Raw genomic sequence first — 13,174 nt, 5'->3', positions numbered from 1 at the left:
CCAAAAGAACATTCAATGAATTTTTAAAAATATCTTATTGTATGAACATCTTCCTTTTCCAACAAAAATTTTAAGTAAAAATTAACACAGAAGGGATCATGAAGATTAAAACCTTATCTCCAGTTTAGCAGCTGGTCTATTAAACTGAACTTCCCTGTAGCAGAGAAAGCAGACAGGGTGTCTGTAGGAAAATTCCCTTCCACGATGACTCCCATAATTGCCATGAGTTCTTTGATATGTAGCTCTGTCTTCCCGGTTTTTGGATTTCTTCACCCTGAAGCACTTTTTGAGTTCATGTGTTAGGCCCTGTGCTAGGCATCAGGACCTAGAGCCCCTGGGGCCACACACAAGAACCTAGGGGATGAGCACTGTCTTCTTATGCTGCCTTTTAGGGTTTGTAAGAATGAGAAAGGTGTGCTTTAAAAGATAATGATGGGCCATCATCGCAGCACAGCAGGTCAAGCAGCAGCCTTCAATTGCAGGCCTCCCATATGGGCACCCATTCCCACGCCCATCCCCACCCCAGCTTCTTCACTTCTGATCCAGCTCCCTGCTAAAGTGCCTGGGAAAGCAGCAAGAGATGGCCCAAGTGCTTGGGCCCCTGCACCCACATGGGAGACCTGGATAAAGCTCCTGGCTCCTGGCTTCTGCCTGGCCCACCACTGGCCATTGTAGCCATTTGGAGAGTGAAGCAATAGATGGAAGATCTCTCTCCTCCCCACCTCTGTCTCTCCCTTCCTCTCTGTGACTCTGCCTTTCAAATAAATAAGTAAATCTTAAAAAAAAAAAAAAAAGAGAGAGAGAGAGAGAGAAAGAGGCCTTAACCTGCTGTGCCACAGCACCAGCATCCCATATGGGCTCCAGTTCTAGTCTGGCTATTCCTCTTCCAATCCAGCTCTCTGCTATGGCCTGGGAAAGCAGTGGAGGATGGCCCAAGTCCTTGGTCCCCTGCACCTGTGTGTGAGACCTGGAAGAAGTCCTGGCTCCTGCCTTTGGATCGGCGCAGCTTCAGCCATTGCAGCCATTTAGGAATGAACCAGCAAGTAGAAGACCTCTCTCTCTGCCTCTACCTCTCCCTGTAACTGTCTTTCAAATAAATCTTTAAAAAACAGAAAAAAAAGAGAATCAGCTGGGTGCTGCTTAGCAGTCTCCATGATTAAGGTGAGACTTGAGAGCCTGGCTTGCTTACATCCCACTCTGCCTGTTGAGACAGGGATCATGTTTACCTGTATAATATAGATACGATTTTAACAATTTGCAGTTAATTTTCTATGTTCACTTTAAATATGCAGAAAGACTGTGGAAGGAAAATGTGAAGAAAACACCAAACGAAGGCAAGAACTGAGATCTCAGAACTTTGAGCAGCTGAGCAGTGATGTGCCCCGTGTAAGAACCTTCTTATTTTAAATGTTACATGAATTCTTTTCTTGCTTCAGATTCATGGGACTGGCTAGGTAAGCAAAAGAACTGGTAGAAGACAAAGCCATTCAGATGGCCCATTTCCAGGGAAGATTCTAGAATACACCAATTCAAAACAGCTGTATCTACAGATGGATCAATTAACTCATCCAGCAAATATTGAGTGCCTACTATGCACTAAATAGCTGAATTGGCACTGAGTGTGTAGCTAATGGGTTAGGAAGATTACTTGGCAGAACCAAATAATTGGTATGCATATCAATTTTTAAAATTCACTTGTGTTATTGCTGCTTTACTTCCTTAGGTCTTTTCTGTCTTGTTTCTTTTTTTTTTTGTTTGTTTGTTTATTTATTTATTTGCTTTTATTTTCTGTCTCCCATCCATATCTTTGTGTTTTTTATTAACAACATTCAAACTCTGCAGAGCTACCATGCATTATCAAATAATGTATAATCTTGCAGATTCACAAAAAATGGATCCCAAATCCATGTCTTCCATATATATTTCCAATTTTTCAGCACCAAATATCATTTTCTCTAGTGGTTGAATATGTCTGCATGGGTCTTGGAGTAGGCTCTGATGGATCTCAAGGTGGTCATTGTGAGGTCATATATGGGCAATGGATATCAACTCCAGCCTCACAGTTGGTAAAAACAACGTGGGATGGAATCATTTTCATGGAGAACTTTTCCTATCTCAGTTTCTGAGTGTTCATTCATTGCAGATCCATGCACCTGAGGTTCTTTCCTTTTCTACGAAGGAACAAGCCCCTGAGGCTCTTGGGATAATTTCCCTACCCTGGGTGTGCTAATTCTGCTGCTGCTTAGTGATCAGAGGGCTACACCTAAGGTGTGCAGGAGACCTTCACAGAGCTCACTCAGCAGGCAACGGCCTAGGAACACTGTTTTCTGCCCTTCTCCAAGCAAGAGTTGACAGTGATCTGGTCTTCTTAGTTATTTAGGGGCTCTGGACACTATAGAGTCCTGAAAATACAAAGTTGGGCCAGACAGGGTCCCCTGTGTTTGTTGGATGGTTTAGCAAACAGAGTGGGGATGCTAGGGATAGGTGCTCAACCCTACCCTATTCTTCCACCCACCTAGCACCCTCACCAAATGGAATCAAACTCTGGGTCTGTTGCAAGCCCCAGAGACTCTAGAGATGGGATCTTTCCTGCTTGTTGAACCTGATGGGTCAGGGGCATCCCTGAGGAGCAGGGTGGGATCTCTCCTTGAAGATGCCACCACTGGTGGAGACAGCCCAGCCCTCTGCAAACCGGGTGCCCATCTTCAGCCTCCACACGTGGCCTGGCCTTCTGTGATGACCCATAGCAGGGTCTTCTCCCTGGTTTTCTCTGTCCTCATATGGCTGCGAAGGGCACACCCAAAGATTTTTTATTTTATTTATTTTATTTTATTTTATTTTTTTGACAGGCAGAGTGGACAGTCAGAGAGAGAGACAGAGAGAAAGGTCTTCCTTTTTGCCGTTGGTTCACCCTCCAATGGCTGCCGTGGCCGGCGCACCGCGCTGATCCGAAGCCAGGAGCCAGGTGCTTATCCTTGGTCTCCCATGGGGTGCAGGGCCCAAGCACTTGGGCCATCCTCCACTGCACTCCCTGGCCACAGCAGAGAGCTGGCCTGGAAGAGGGGCAACCGGGACAGAATCCGGCGCCCCAACAGGGACTAGAACCCAGGGTGCCAGCACTGCTAGGTGGAGGATTAGCCTAGTGAGCCGCGGCACCGGCTACCCCACAGATCTTGACAGAGACTTACGTGTTTGAAAGGATGCTGTGTTCATTAGTATGTGTAAGTCACCTGTTCATTCAGTGACAGAAACTGGGATGCTTTTTTTTTTTTCCTGGAAAGCTCAGGGACCCCTTTCAATGGGGAACAGGGAAGTACAGACATGGTAATATTTTGTCTCATGAAAGTTAAATGGCACTCTTTATTCTTGAAGTTAACATATGGAAAATAAAAATGTAGTTCCAAGTATGATGTTAAATATGAGTGCCTTATCATTCACTTAACTGTTGTGCTTTTCCTCTGTGACTCTTCAAGATCATAATTTTGTGTTGTCTTTTTAAAATTTCTGTTATCATTCTTACTAGCATTGTAACTACACTGTGAGGTCTTGTCTCTGAAGTACAGATCAGAGTCCTCTAGGGGCCCTGAAATAATGGAAGATGAGCCTGAGGCCATATGGCAGGCAGAATCTCAGGAGACTTTGTTATTTGTATCTCATAGAACACAGGAACCAGACAAAGAGAGTTCACAGAGATCCTATGAATCCCCAGCCCATCACTGTCCCAGTTCTATCGCCTTTCCATTAGTGAGAAGCAAGGGGAGCAGGAGGGGTGCCCAACGCTGACCTTGGCCAGAGGCCATGGTGGCTGTTTGATCATAGAAGACCCAGTACTGCTGACATCTTTGGCCCTGAGCTTTCCAGAGCTTGACTATTAAGTTTGTGTATTAACGGGGGAAGAAAACATTCCAGCAGCTACGTGGCTCTGGTATCTGCTCTGTGTGAGGACAGTTGCTCTCCCAGCTGGACTGGGCCTACAGATGGGGTTGTTGAGTAGTCAGGGCTCCTGGCCTTCTGTTGTGTTATTGCTTCAGCCGTCCCCCTCGGGCCCTTTGTTAGCCTCTCACCTTCTCTCTTTCAAATGTCACCTCCTCTTCAGGCTCTGGGGTCCACAATCAAGTGACTATTCTCCAAGTCCTTCTCCCTTACAGCGATGCACTTGAGTCCCCTGGGTCTTGTTCAGACGCAGATTCTGACTCAAATGGTCTGGGCTGAGGCCTGGGCTGGTGCATTTCTAATAAACTCCCTGCTGATTCTTGTGCTGCTGGCCCAGGACTGCACTCTCACTAATAACGAACAGAAGAAAGTGGGGACTCCTGAAGGCAGCAGCTCACCTCCAGAGGAAGGAAGGAAGACCGGACACAGCCATCCGTGAACAGACCAGCTCTTCCTTTCTTTAGGGAACCGGACATTTCGTGGGCATAGAAGAGGAGGAGTGACCTGAGGGAAGACTTTGTTGTTCACCCCAGGGGGAGAGTGAAGAGGCAGCCAGGCAGGGAAGAGTGCAGTTAATCCCACCACAGGCCCAGGAGTGAGGCGGCTGCACGTTCTCAGAGAACAAAGGAAGAAGCAGAGGGGAAGCCTCACACTGTGCAGGGGCCTGAAGCGTTTTGCACATCCTAGGGAGAGACATCATTGGGCTGAAAAGATGAACCAAAATGTAAGAAAGCAATTGGATTAGTGAGATGCAAGAGGCTGAGGGGAAGTGGGATGAAGGAGGAGAAGAAGGAGGAAGAGGAAAATGCTCTCGGAGTTGACTGCCTCCCGGCCCTGTGCCCATGCATGTATTTATGATCGAGTTTCTTCCTAGTCTAATTGGGGCTCTCTTCTCTATTTCTTCTTCCTTTTCTCCAGCTAACTGAAGCAAGCCACTTCCAAGTTCAAAAGCAGTTGTAGGAAGAGAATTGAAGTTAGGAGAGTGGATGGGCTTTCCATGACACCTCTTAAGACGTGTTATAAAAATTCTTTGAAGGCATTTAGGAGAGTGGCTTGCTTTGTTTTCCGGACCTTCACTGACAGGCCTTGTATTGTGGCAAGCGTTTTCTGCTTGGCTGAACTTGGCCTTTGGAATCTTACTGCTCAGTCAAATGTGGAATCCTGTTAGGCACCATTTCTTTGAAGGCTGGTAGCTTAAAAACAACTGGCTTCCACAATACCCAGGACAAAGCTTGTCTTTTATCTCGTGGCATAGATTGCTGTGATGGTGCTAGAATTGGGCAAGGCAGACTGGGTCTCCATACATGGAGTGGTCATGGATGAAAGATCAGATCATGTCCTCTAAGAGAAGCAGTTACAACTCCATCTGACTCTTCAAAGAGAACCTCAAAATCGAAGCCAACGGAGAGTCCATGTATTCATTTTCTAACAATTTCTGAAGCACGCACATAGCCACATTTCATGCCATCTCTGTTCTTTGTGCTCCAAGTACTCTGGGTGCTGTCAGTGGTCCTTTGAAATTTGGTGTCAGTTGCACCTTCTGAAATAATTGTTACACAGTACAGAAGCAGATTTCTTAAGAACATTTTATGACAACATTCTCGCAGATGCCACACTGCCATGAGGCATGGCTTCATTTTATTTATTCATTTAGAATTAGTTTGAACTTTCCTTTTAATTTCCTTTTTAATAAGACACTCTTGGAGCAATTCCTCATGAAAGCCATTCATCAAGGAAAATGGGTCCATTCAGCATCAGCTCTAGGTTGCAAACACAAATATGCAAATAAAACTGGGGGAAAAGGTGCAAATGATTTGTTGAAATACCTATTGATATATTTGGAAAACTTAACTTGTATTTTTTGATGTGAATTCTTTCATCATTTGGCCTCATAGATATTTTTCTTTAGGAAACTGGAATTCATAGAATCACAGAACTTTTAAAGAAAGCTAGAAGTTTGGCTTGAAGTCATTCAAGCCAAAACCTTTAATTTTGAGATGGAGAAATGGGCAGGGCTGGCTGAAGCAAGGTGGATGGGATCCCCTGAGTGAAAAACTGAAGGAGACCCAGGCTCTCAGCTGCTGGGGGGGCCTGCACTTGCATGAGACTGAAAGTGAGGGCCTTCCATTTTGCACTCTGGGCATCCAGCTGGACTCTCAGAATGATGGTGCTGCCTGAGGCCAGGGCAGGCTAAATGCGTGGCCAGTGTCACCTGCCTCTTTGACTCAGGGCTGTTTCTCTTACCCCAAGTTAGCCTCCTTAACTTGGAAAATGTTATCCGTTTGAGGAGGTAGGCTTTTGCTTCCAAACACTCTTCTCAACAAGAATATTGTTTCATTTGCGGTGGTGCTACCTCCGTCTATCAGCCTCTCAAGAATTGTTAATTACCTCCCACAAGGACTTCAATCAACCGACTTCAGAGGGCCTGCCTGTGTCTCAGCTTCTTCCAAAGACTTCCCCGGGCCATGCTGACCGTGAGTCAGGCATAGAGGACACCAGAGCTGACCTTGGGCATCACGGTATGTGTTTGCATTAGTTTCTAGAAGGCTGCTCTCGGTTGATAATTGGGTTGTTGTGGCTGGCTCTGCAGTGAGCCCGGCTGGACTCTCAGAAAAGTCCTGGTGTACAAGGAGACTTCAGAAAATTCTTTGGAAATGCAATTAAAAACATTTACTTTGGTGCAAATCATTTTTGAAATTCCGCATATGAGGAGTGTTCAAAAAGCTCTTGAAAATGTGTATTATCGAAAAACTACATATGGATTTCTTTTTTTTTTATCTTTTATTTAATGAATATAAATTTCCAAAGTACGACTCATGGATTACAATGGCTACCCCCCCCATACCGTCCCTCCCACCCACAACCCTCCCCTTTCCCACTCCCTCTCCCCTTCCATTCACATCGATTCATTTTCGATTATCTTAATATACAGAAGATCAGCTTAGTATACCTTAAGTAAGGATTTCAACAGTTTGCTCCCACACAGAAACATAAAGTGAAAAATAATAGATGATTTGATTTTTTTTTAAAATGATGATGAAATCAGATCAGACCTATTGTCATGTTTAATCCCAGTGAGAGTCAAGTTGGGAATTGATAATTTCTTTTTTCTTTTTTTTTTTTTTTACAGAAGATCAGTTTAGTGTACATTAAGTAAAGATTTCAATCGTTTGCACCCCCATAGAAACACAAAGTGAAATATAATGTTTGAGTACTCGTTATAGCATTAAGCCTCAATGTACAGCACATTAAGGACAGAGATCCTACATGAGGAGTAAGTGCACAGTGACTCCTGTTGTTGACTTTACAAATTGACACTCCTGTTTATGGCATCAGTAATCTCCCTATGCACCAGTCATGAGTTTCCAAGGCTATGGAAGCCCCTTGAGTTCTCCGACTCTTATCTTGTTTAGACACGGTCATAGTCAAAGTGGAGGTTCTCTCCTCCCTTCAGAGAAAGGCACCTCCCTCTTTGAAGACCTGTTCTTTCCACTGGGATCTCACTCACAGAGATCTTTTTGCCAGAGTGTCTTGGCTTTCCATGCCTGAAATACTCTCATGGGCTTTTCAGCCAGATCCGAGTGCCTTTAGGGCTGATTCTGAGGCCAGAGTGCTATTTAGGACATCCGCCATTCTATGAGTCTGCTGAGTATCTCACTTCCCATGTTGGATCAGAAAAACTACATATGGATTTCATATGCAACTATCTGCCATCAGTTTGCTAAGGCTGGGCTGTACCCAGCAGGCAAGGCAGAGAAGCCAAGTGTCCATCTGTGCCCATTATCTCCTTTGTAGTGGGAGGATTTGGACACTCCCACCTGGTGAGGACCAAGTGATATTATCATTAACCTGACTTAGGACAAGTAGGACGGTGAGCGCTCTAGCACACTGTCCCCTCTTCTGTAGATGGCTCCTGTGGCCATCATAAATTTAAATTGAAGAAATAAAGCCAAGTTTTGGAAAATCAGCTGTTCGTATATGCAGTCACCACTAGAAAATAAACATACTCGAAGCAATCACTAAAGGGAGGTGACACATCACAGCCCAGCCATGAAAAGCATGAAGTTTGGCAATGAAACAGCTGTTGCTCTTGGGGAAGCACCTGCTAACTCATTCTCCCCAGTTCTCAGTTTCCTGATCTATGAAACAAGAATAACAACATCCCCTTTTACGGCCAGTGCTGTGCTGTAGCTTTACCAGCTGTGACATTGGCATCACATGTGGATGCTGCTTAGTGTCCAGGCCTCTCCCGTTCTGATCCAGCTCTCTGCTAATGGCCTGGGAAAAGCTGCACAAGATGGCCCAAGTACTGGGCTCCTGCACTCACATGGGAGACCTGGAAGAAGCTCCTGGCTTCTGGTTTTGGCCTGGCCCAGACCTGGCCATTGTGGCCATCTGGGGAGTGAAGCAGTGGATGGAAGAGCTCTCTCTCTCTCTATCTCTCGTAACTCATTCAAATAAATAAATAAATAAAAATCTTCAAAAATAATACCTCCTTTAATCAGGGCTGCTGTGAAGAGCCATTGAGAGTAGGCATGTGTACTGCTCTTAGCTCATTGCCCAGCACACAGAACTAGGTGAAGGTAGAGAAGTCATGGCCCTTCAGAGGAGGTGGTCTCAGTTTCCCCAGTGCCTAGAACAAAGTGTCAGTAACGTTGCAGATACTCAATAAATGAATGAATGAGTGGGTGAATGAATTAATGAACGATACACTCGTCTGGACCTCTAAGAAGCAGAAGCCAAGATAGGAATATAACTGCAAGCTTGTTTTTCGGGAAGATGCCTGCATGAGAGGAAGATGGAAAATAGTGGAGGAACCGTCAGAGCATTATTAAAACCTTACTCCAAGTGGGGAGAGGGAAGGTTCGGTGGAAATATGGACCATTTACTGTGCAGCCAAAAGCAGCAAAGGCAAAAGGCAGTTCTCAGGCAGCATCAGCATCAGAGGCCTGGCGCCAGCTTCCAAGACAATGCAGGGGTGGGTTTCAGGGCCCAGCAGCGAGGTCCTTGGCCAGCTGCATTCGCTGTATTTGAGGTCAATGAGGTGTGTCCTTGTGACTGCACAATGATATAACAGTTTTCTTTTGTAGTAGTTCAGTGCTTATCTCAAATTGAGAATTAAGGTAGCAAAGCTTGTATTGTTTGATCATCTCAGCCCAGATTTGCACTTGAAACTTTCCTGTTAGTTAGTGCTGCCTCCTTCATTAGCTTGGCATTAGTCAGGTTTTAAAATGGTGCTGTGGAAGCCATCTTGAAACAGACATCATTCACAAATATGTGCTACCAGGTGGATTTATATCTTATACCTTCTTTAGGAATTTCTTTAATATATTATTTGTTATTTTCCAAAAGTGAAATTTGGAAACATAGGCATAACACTTAGCCTCTCTTTCCAACAGCAGAAAACTGGGAAAGTTAGGCCATTGTCCAGCATCTGATATGAGTGGCTTTTCCTCTGCGGGGGGCCATAGCCATCTCTCTATATGAACAAGAAATTTCAGGACAGGATATTGAGTGAGTGGGTGGTCTCAGGTCAAGAAGGCTGGACCCAGCCTCCTGGCTTCAGATAGGAAAAGTACATGTTACTACATTTCATAGATAACCCAAAGATTTTTGGTAAATTGCACAAGGGTCCCATGATTCCCCCTTTCTAGTGTAGTACCCTTTCCATTTCCCTATAAATGTGTGTATTTGGAGGTGATGGGTAGGAACAGTAGACTCGTAACAAATACACAAGTGAATTGAACTTTGAAAAAGTGAGGGTTCTCTGTTGTGCTAACTTGTATGAAGCACAGTAGCCAAGTAACTCCCAAGGTGGTCGTGGCCACGGGTTCCATCTGCTTCAGACTGGTGTCCCTCTTACCTCTTGCTTGTCTTTCGTCATGGAGGTTTCACTGTGGTCAACAGTGTAAAAATTTGCTGGCCCAACTAGAAATTATCAAATCTACTTCCTTAATCATCTGGTTCATGTTACAAGGCAACACTACTCTCATTTCCATAATAAGCTCTAAGATTAAAAAAAAAAAAACACAGTAGACTTAGGTGGGCCAGATGTTTTATACAATATTACTTTCTCTTTTTTCCTTCTTTTTAAATGCACATCTTCTAAGAAGCATTTTTTTCTTGCATGTTAAATTGAAAATGGAAAATTTTGGTTGGCTAATTCATTAGAATGATGGGAAGTGCAAGATTAGTGATCATGTAACTTAATCATGAAATGTTGAAACAGGAGACTTTATTTTGTGGATGAACTCTGAAGTGGTTAGTTATTTTCCCAATGATCTTTTTGGTTTAGATTTGGCTCCAAACTTTCAGCACCCAGAGCAAGTTTTTATTTGTTTTTTTTTTTTTAATCTAGAATGTATGTGTCTAAAATAAAATTACACATTTTTAAAGCTGCTACACCAATGCTTAATCACTTTTTGGTGTTAAACTAGGGAATTTCCCCTGGTATGTGAGTAGCTGTAGAGAAAGAAAACAGGATAAGGCATTATTTACATTTGCTATGCATTTAGCTGACTACAGCTGATTTAATCTAGCCAAAGTCAAGGGTGACCATTAGCCTCAAATGAGGAAAAACAACTGGAATGTTAAAGAAATTACCCCAATTAGATCCTAATGCATAATGCTGATGAGTTCTTGCACATTAATTTTTCCTGGGCACTTCTTTGCACTATAGCCTTATTTTTGTGAACTCACAGCTGAGTATCAGAGTAGTGTTTCTTGCAAAGCTGTACTAGACTGAGAGGCATGGGCCTGGGACCACCTAGAGCGTGACTTCTTAACCTAAGTGTTCACTGGAGGAGGCTGCAGTGGAGTAGGGCTACAGTGCCTGCCTACTGCCTGACCTACCGTCCCCTCTTAATTTCTTTTCCAGCCGCTTCTTGATCAAGTCCTGAGCCCTTTTCCAGTGCATAGAGAAAGCTCTGGTCTCCAAGGGGTTGGGCTTAGCTTGCCCTTTCCAGCTGTGTCTATAACTCATGTCATCTCTTTCTTTTAAACATCCAAGTGGAAATAAGGTGATTTGAACTCTGCTAAATGTAATATAGTTGATTGTTTTAATTTTATATATATAGAATTTAATTATATGTACATATATATAAAATCTCTGCTGACTCAGCAATTCCACTTCTAGATAACTTACCAAGAGAAATGAAAGCATGTCTACAAGATCTGTACACAAATGTTTTTAGCAGTTTTGTTCCTAAGTACTAACAAAAGAAACAAGTCAAGTGTCTTGATCAATAGGAGAATGGATAAGCACACTTGTATTTTGTCTATGCAATGTGTACTACTTGGCAATGCAAAGGAACAAGCTACCAATGCATGCAACAATATGGATGAATATGAAAAACATTCTATTCATGGTTTTGTGAAGGAGAACTCAGAGAAGGAAGCCTCACTTTAAAAACCTCATACTGTGATTCCATTTCTGTGGCACTCCACAGCCAGCAATACTTATTTATTGTGATAGTAAGAAGGCCAGTGATTGCCCGGCATGGTGGTGGAGATGGGGAATTGACTCCAAAAGGGAACAGGGGCACCTGGTGACAGGAAAGCCTGACATCTTGGTAGTGACGATGGTTGCCCACACGTGTCTGTCAGCACTCACTGAACTCTGTACTTTAAATGGCTGCATTTTATTGTCTATTGGTCATGCCTCAATAGAAGTGATAAAATAAAGGAATACTAAGATGGCTAGAGAAAAAAAGAAGAAAGCATCATGATAGCACCACCTGTCTTTGTTTCAGCTAATGAGAGAGGCTGAGAGAGAGGTGGGTGCAGTCATGCAATGGGAAGCAACTGGGAAGATCCCTGGAAGTCACTCGGAACACAAAGTCGTCCTTAGTCAGAGAGTGGTCATGGGGTTGGTTATTTTTCCTAACATCAGCTGAGCAACATTGTCTTTCACAAATAGTACTAGTAGAGTGTTGGATCTTCTCTCAGGCTATTTAGAGAGAAGGGGCTGGGCTCATTTAGTTCCTCTCTTTTCAGTCTTCAAAGTTGAAGGACTCGCATTTGACTGGCAGGGAGCCCTATCAGGAGGCCTACAAGGACCTAGTGCTTGCTAAAGCATCCTGAGAGTATCAGCAAAAAATGCCGAGGCCCCAGGAGCAGCCCAAGACAGAAGGCAGTGTGTAAGGCTGCCACAAAACACACCAAACACCAGAGTAAGGGAAAGGGTTTATTGGGGAAAACCCAACAGACTGGAGGGAAGGGGCAATGAAGGAGAAGGAGAGCGTAAGAGAGAGAGAGACAGAGACAGAGGTCAGGAGACGGAGAGAAAGAGAGAGAGACACGTGGTCAGGAACAGGTCCCTTTAAAACTTCACTGGAGGGCGGGCAGGGAAGTAGGAACAGCAAATCCCATTAGGATGGGGGTGGGGCTGACACCGGTGGTTGGGCCATGTGGCCACCTGGCTTCCAGCAATGGGGTGGGGGCTAGAGCCTAGGATGGTGTCAAGGTGTAGATGGCATCATAGATAAGACTGCGCCATGTTACTAACACAGTGGAAATGTTGATCTGCCTGACTCTTTGGTCCTCAGAAAATAAACCAAATGCCAGAGTCACACCCACATTTCCAGATCTCCTGTACTTCCCAGAGCTTTAGGTATCTCCAAGACTTGATTGAGAAACAAAATTGATGTGACTTTATTTCATACGTAGTCCACTGAGTTACATCAGCATTTCATGACAGTGTTCCTATGTGATTTGTGATTTTTTATTTTATTTATTTTTTGACAGGCAGAGTGGACAGTGAGAGAGAGAGAGACAGAGAGAAAGGTCTTCCTTTTGCCGTTGGTTCGCCCTCCAATGGCTGCCACAGCTGGCGCGCCGCGGCCAGTGCATCGCGCTGATCCGAAGCCAGGAGCCAGTACTTCTCCTGGTCTCCCATGCGGGTGCAGGGCCCAAGGACTTGGGCCATCCTCCACCTCACTCCCTGGCCATAGCAGAGAGCTGGCCTGGAAGAGGGGCAACCGGGGCAGAATCCGGCACCCCGACTGGGACTAGAACCCGGTGTGCCGGCGCCACAAGGTGGAGGATTAGCCTATTGAGCCACGGCGCCGGCCTTCCTATGTGATTCTAATGTGTACTCCTGGAAATAGAGGCCCATAGAGTCACTCACTAATTTTCTGAATTCTAGAGGATGATTAGGATGAATATGATATTGAGGGAACATCTGCTGATTCTCCACTCTGAGGCATATTTAATAATCCAGATGGTTCCTCCTGCAATAAGA

The 13,174-nt window shown here is 44.5% G+C and overlaps 1 protein-coding gene across 13 annotated transcripts in view; it reads left to right on the top strand.

The window, feature by feature from the left end:
* Positions 1–13,174, top strand: part of NEK11 (NIMA related kinase 11) — a 332,098-nt gene that overhangs the window by 128,878 nt on the left and 190,046 nt on the right. For 12 of the 13 annotated variants that reach the window (XM_089332257.1, XM_051818466.3, XM_089332255.1 and 9 more), the window contains 2 exons: positions 1,293–1,386; positions 6,332–6,452. In XM_089332257.1, coding sequence (XP_089188383.1) covers positions 1,293–1,386; positions 6,332–6,452 — 215 coding nt within the window. The remainder of the gene's footprint in view (positions 1–1,292; positions 1,387–6,331; positions 6,453–13,174) is intronic. The other variant, XR_016233306.1, reaches the window with a different exon arrangement.

Source organism: Oryctolagus cuniculus, chromosome 4, assembly GCF_051225735.1.
Source record: "Oryctolagus cuniculus isolate XC-2025 breed Fujian yellow rabbit chromosome 4, ASM5122573v1, whole genome shotgun sequence".
Classification (NCBI taxonomy): Eukaryota; Metazoa; Chordata; class Mammalia; order Lagomorpha; family Leporidae; genus Oryctolagus; species Oryctolagus cuniculus.
The sequence above is the reverse complement of the archived record's forward strand: the minus strand, read 5'-3'. Positions and strand labels throughout refer to the sequence as shown.